The sequence below is a fragment of the Theobroma cacao genome, chromosome 2 (assembly GCF_053813885.1).
Source record: "Theobroma cacao isolate CCN51 chromosome 2, ASM5381388v1, whole genome shotgun sequence".
NCBI lineage: Eukaryota > Viridiplantae > Streptophyta > Magnoliopsida > Malvales > Malvaceae > Theobroma > Theobroma cacao.
Genome location: NC_142640.1, coordinates 46,705,015 through 46,711,232, shown reverse-complemented (window position 1 = coordinate 46,711,232; position 6,218 = coordinate 46,705,015). Strand labels below are relative to the sequence as shown.

The window sequence follows — 6,218 nt, the reverse complement described above, 5'->3', positions numbered from 1 at the left end:
TTCTCTGACTTTGTTTGCTTCTTGCTTCCGAATATTTTTCATTTTGGTAATACTTTTTGTCATTAGCAAAAGATGCTACTAGTACTTATTAAACAAAAATATAGTGAAACCAAAACTATACTACTTGATTAAAAGTGACCAAACAACTTAAATATTTATTGTATTAATATCATTTTGCAGAACAAATATATATAGGTATTAAATCAAACATAATATTAGTAAAATCACCATCTTATTTTTGTAGTAAAGGGTAAAATTTGTAATTTCTAACTTTTTAAAAAGTACATGGTAAAAGTAACAATGAAATAAAACTTATGCTTTAACTGAATCTTCATGTAAAAAAAAAAAAAAGATAATGAAAAGACTAGGAAATTTCCATGTAAGGTGACTCTGCATCCAAATGAAAATGTACTAGAGAATAGTAGTAGGGAAAAGAGAGAAGATTTTTTTTTTTTTTGCTTACCATCTCTGTTCAACGACTAGAGTATGCAAAGAAAATAACTTAAATTGAATCTAAAGTAAACCTTAAAAACACCTTAGGAATGAAACCCTAGCTAATTCATGCCGTCAAATTCAAAACCAAGAAGAGTTTTTCCCTACATCTTAACCTACAAAGCTAGCTTGCCTGCCTCAGACCCTAGCTCGACGGCTTCTAGTCAATATTTAGAGAAGTTTTGCACTTCCAAATTGTTGATTTGCTTGAGCTGACTTCACTTCGGGGTCCAAAGAGCTAATATTGATCCCATGTTGTTCTCTCTGCGAAAAACCTCCACCCATGTTTCTTACCATTCCTCCAACACCTAGAAAATCCAAGGTTAATTTATCAGTTCCACCTATGCTTGCCGCAAGATTTTGATGCAACTTGGCCTCATTTACGTTGCAAAAGTTGGCATTATTGCTTTGCTGATCAAGAGTCATCCCACTTCCACTGAACCCTCCAAAGTTGCTATCTTGTCCATGGCCCGCCCCGAAAATGGAAGAGTTACCGTTTGCAAGAGAGTTCATTAGCCCTTGAAGATTGCTATCGTTCTCCATCTGTGATCTTAGGGTTTCACCTCCACCACCACCGTAATTACTGCCGAAGTTAGCGGATAAAACTGGCCTATCGGATTTACTCCCACTTGCTGAAGAACTCCCCAAGCCCCTTAGCAAAGAGGAGGTGTTGTTGCTTGTAGTTGAACCCATTTGAGCAGCTTTTTGCAGCAATGCGGTGGCTGACATATGTGGAGAAATGTTCTCATGTTGCATTGAAGTGCTATAAAGAGAGGAGAGTCCTGAACCGACCTGATCTCCCATGTTAGTAGAGAACATTGCTGTCCCTTGACCACCACCACCACCATTCCCACTGTTAAACTGATTAGGGCTTAAAAACCCGGAATTTGGTAAGTTGGCAGTTGAGGCACTGGCATTTTCACTGGTACTTATGCTGCTTGCAGCACTGTTATTGGGAAAGAAGCCTAAATTGAAAAGATTGGTGGATGCGGGGGTATTGTTAGTATTCCCTTGAAGGTCAGGAAGTTGCATAAGCCCATGTAATGGTTTGTTTAGAAATGGTCCATGCCCATGGTGAGATTGATGGTCTTGATGATGAAAACCTTGGTTTGCATCAGGCATGAAAAATGCAGATGTTGGCATGTTTTGTAATGGAGAAGGATTTGATGGAGGGATGAGGTGCTCAAACTTTGCTGCTCCGGCGCTTCCCAACCTCAGCATGTTACTCGGTGGTTGATTCTGGTCTTGCAATGATGGAATTTGGGAACCCACTTGGGATAGTCCTAAACTCATGTGATTACTTCCAAATAGATGACTACCCATTGTGCTTAAGTTGGTGGGGTGTCTAGCACTCTCTTGAGCCAGTGCATCGCAAAAAGCCCTGTGAGTGATAAAACTATCACGTCTGCAGCAAAGATCATGGAGAGAAAATTGTTAGTCAACCTTGGTATTCAAGGCCCAAAGTCAAAGAAAATCTAGCCATTGTTTGTTAAGAAATGAAAGTAGGATGGAATAAAGTTTGAACATAATTAGTTACTGTGACTTCTACTGGTTTAGGTTGACATGTTTGACGCATGAGGATGGGGGACCTTTAACTTGAAGATCATTTCCAATGGTTTCAACATCATGTATTTCTTTTATTTTTTCAGTTGAAAGATAAATAAAGAAAAGAGGGTATCTAGAAACAAGAAAAATAAAAAACCCGAAAATAGTAAACTTCATCTCAATGTGAATCAATGGTGTTAAGGTGTTAAATATATTCTCCCAATCCTCAGACGCAAAAGGATGAAAAAGAAAAGGTGGAACAAGGAAAATAAAACGAAGTGATGATTTTATGAAGAACTGACAAAAAGAGCAGAGCTGGAAACTGAGAAATAATTTCAGTTTCCTAAGAAAAATGAAAGAAGAGGAGCGGAGTACAAAAAAAGAGCGGACAGAAATTCTGGGTTTAAGCTGAAAATGATCAATCAATTCAAAGTTCAACTACCATCTTGAGGACAAGTTGTTTAATAAATGAAGTGGGGAATCATTTCCAGGTTGATGAAAGACCAGAAATCCCAGAGACGCCTATAAATTTCTGGGACTGTCTGCAATAAATGGAAAAACCCTGACCAGAAGTCTATCATCCATGCAAAGAATATTTTTCCATAACCGTGAAAGCTCTTAATAAATGACAAACATTTTCAGAAGCCCAATGCTTCACCAATAGGACTTTCAAAAAGGACTGGTAAAACACACTTTCTCTCCAGATAAGTGCTGCACTAAGGAATGGAGAATTGTCCTCGAACTGCTCAGCAATAGAGAGAAAAGAGCATCTTACTTTAACCCCACAACCCTAACGTTTTTTGTTGATAAGAAGAGGGTGGGCAAACAACGAAGAAAACAAGGGCTGTAAACATATGCAAAACCCACATGACAACAAATCCAGTAACAATATCCTTCCTGACAACGTATAAATAAACAACACGTGAATAGGGAAGAGATGTAAGGCGGTGTTACCGAGGGAGACATAACAAAGATAAAATTTTGTTTTACTTTTTCTCATTTCTCTCCTTTTCTCTCCCTATCATTCAGTGTTAGAAGTAGTAATTTTTTAATTTTTGATTTTTTTTTTGCCTGGAATCCTCATCAGCCATGGCAGTTTCGCAGATTATTATTCACGTGCTACCAGTCCTTTAAGAGTTTAAAGAGAAGAAGAAGAAGAGAGATCTAATCCATAGACAAGTAATCCAAAAAGGTCAAACAAAAGAACAGGCTTTTTCTCTTCCCAACTCTTAGTCCCCAAATCTTTCAAACACTTTTTTTTTCGTTTGTCAACTTTCATCATAACGTAAGAAAAAAAAGGGGAAAAAAAGTAGTAATTATGTGAATGATTATGTATATGATTAATTACCTTGAGAAGAGAGTACCACAGTCACATCTGTACTCTCTAGTCCCGCAGGTCTTTGAATGAGCTTTCCAATCAGATTGCACGGCATACCTCTTGGAGCACTTCTCACACTTCCATTTTTTCTCGCCATGTTTTCTTGAGTAGTGCTTTTTGATGCCTGTGAGATCACCTAGAGCCCTAGAGGGGTCATGGTGGACGCATGTGGGCTCAGGGCAGAGATAAACCTTCCTCTTCACTTCTTTTGTAGTCTTCTGCCTTAGCTTCCAAGGCAGGTTGTGTCCTCTTCTGTGAAGCTGTAAGTTTTGCTCCCTTTGGAACCCTTTGTTGCATACCTCACAAATGAACCTGTTTGTTGCCATTAGGGTCTTGGGAGATAGTGCTATCACTTCCGCATCTGGATCTGCTTCGTCCAGAAATAATGCCAAACGAAAAATTATTAGAAAAATGGGAGGGGAAACAAAATAAAACCCAAGACTTAATTGTGAGGGAGAGAAAGAAGAAACCATCTCAAACAAACACAATGTCCGGAATAAATTATATGATGAAAACTGACGAATTTCTAGATTAGGGTTCCTTGGGTAATCTTTGTTTTTTGAATTAAAATAAATGAACAAGAACAAAAACCTCTTTTGTTATTGGCCTTACTCATTGGATACATGTGCTAAAAGCCTCAAAAGAAAAAAAAAAAAAGAACATAACAGATGTATGTAAAGAGATACTTGCTTGGTGTTCCAGGCTGATTTCTCTTTTTCTTCTGAGGTGCAGTGGTTGGAGCAGTTGAGGAAGTGGGTGTGCTGGAAGATTGTTGTTGTATCATCTGGGTTTGATTTTCTTCCCTGGTTCCAAAGAACGGTGTGGATGATGAGGCGGCGGCCATCTTCAAAGATACTATGGCTGTTAATCGTTGCTTGCTTCTCTTGTTGTTAATTTCTTCGGGCTAGGCTTAGCTGCTACTTCTTCAGTTCTTCTTCTTCAACACCACCAAACCTAGAATTCAGAAATCACCCAAATTACCATAATCGGCATAAAATTTTCAGCTTTTCTCCTCTCTCAGGATTTGTAAAAGTTGAGTTAATAGAAAGAAAAGCAAAATAAAGGGTTTCTGCCATGGGGGGATGTTTTTACCTCCCCTAGCTCTAGTTCCCCTTTGAAAATCATTTCAGAAACAATCCACTAAGAAACAAGAGGAAGAAAAACTACAGATAAAACCCACAAAATACCAAGAGAAAAGTATATAAGGAGACAGCTACAATCCGGAGTCGAAGAGAAAGAAAACAATCAAAAGTATAGGCCTCTCCCCTTTCTCAGCAATTGTTGTTTTTTGATTTATAAAATATGGCTAACTCTTAAACTTACTCAATCATTTCATGTCATATATGCATAAACAAATACATACATGTCTATCCCCATATGTATACCTCTCTCTCTCTCTCTCTCTCTCTCTCTCTCTGTGGTGTATTCTTATAGTATTTCTCAATACTTTCTGTTGTCGTAGTAGAATATAAGTTTTTCCTTTCCTTTTTCTTTTTTAACTTCACAAATTGTTTCAAGAAAAATGAGTGTAATTGAGGGGCGAAGGGGCGTTGCTGTCACTGTTCATGCAGCTCTCACACAGCGAAATGTGTCGTTATGCGGCGATGCTTTGGGGGCCACCAACCTGTAGGCCTTACCCTGTGCCCATCTCTCCTTCTCTTATTTCGTATCTTCTTACTAGCATCAAGACAAGCCTCCCTTTCGTCATTCCATCGCCGCTCTCACACGGTCTTCATCCCATATATATTTTCACCTCTTTTCTGTATTTTCTTACACCCTCTATTTTTTATACTACATTTTGGACAATGATGCATTTCACAGCGCCATATTCTCTTCGTCAAATAACCTTGTTTGTTAATTCGTGAGTTTTGTTTTCGTAAGCAACATAAAATTTAATTTGTTTATTTTCATTCATTCACATTCATTTCAATTTGTTTCAAATCTATTCATCTACCAATACACCTTAAAACATAGATGAAATTTACCAATAATATATCATTAATATTTTAAATCAGAACGAAAATGAAATAGTGCAATAGACTAATAATGTAACTTACTCAACTTTTTTTTATGACAATTTCATTCCCTCTGTCATCATAAATAGTGCTCTTTTGACTCATTTAATAAATTAATTAGGCAGAGACATGCAAAGATGTTTTATTGTTCATTAATTTGTTGATTAAATATATGAATCATTACTATCAGAAGTAATTAAGTGTAATTAATCTTGTGAGCTTGCGCTGAGTACATTCCTTAGTTGCGTGCCTGCGTTACAAGAAATTCAACACCAAAAATTAACTTCCATTGTTTTTTTTTTTTCTCAGCCAATCAAAATATTTCATTGATAATATAATGGTAATTACAAAGGAGGAGATGCAATAGCAGTCCAGCTAAGACAACATTCAAATGGCGAGCAAAACGCTTTTGCAATGAATGATGCTTACCATGTTATTATTTAACACCGATAAAATCCAAAATGCTGCTCTAATCATTCTAATAAACACTTTGGCTCCTCTTATTTTAAATTGATGTTTTTGATCTTTTAATTGTTAACATTATTAGTCAACCGTTAAAAAAAAACTGAGACTCAATACCACATAAATATTTTTACACACAAATGCCCCTTATATCATTTTTTCAAATTAGGCATATTCTCTTTGGAAAAAAAATCCGCTCATCCTCTTCCAAAAACCTTGATCAGAAAAAATTAAAGGAATTTTGAACTTGGAAAAGATAATTAATAGTTAAAAATAGGATTTTGAACTCCAAAAAATATAAAAAAATTAAAAAAATCACATAAAAG

The 6,218-nt window shown here is 36.6% G+C and overlaps 1 protein-coding gene across 4 annotated transcripts; it reads right to left on the bottom strand.

Moving 5' to 3' along the window:
- Positions 1 to 425: 425 nt before the first annotated feature.
- Positions 426 to 4,894, bottom strand: LOC18609936 (protein indeterminate-domain 4, chloroplastic-like). 4 transcript variants are annotated; one of them, XM_088803602.1, is made up of 4 exons: positions 4,779 to 4,894; positions 4,106 to 4,369; positions 3,386 to 3,782; positions 426 to 1,897 (listed from the first exon to the last, which is right to left on the bottom strand). In XM_088803602.1, the coding sequence occupies exons 2-4, from the start codon at positions 4,257 to 4,259 to the stop codon at positions 664 to 666; spliced, it is 1,785 nt and encodes a 594-aa protein (XP_088659728.1). In that variant the 5' UTR covers positions 4,260 to 4,369; positions 4,779 to 4,894; the 3' UTR covers positions 426 to 663. The 4 variants fall into 4 exon arrangements, with proteins under 4 accessions (XP_088659728.1, XP_007045369.3, XP_007045367.3 ...); XM_007045307.3 differs by having other exon boundaries at positions 4,739 to 4,878; XM_007045305.3 differs by lacking the exon at positions 4,779 to 4,894 and adding an exon at positions 4,508 to 4,766.
- Positions 4,895 to 6,218: the final 1,324 nt, after the last annotated feature.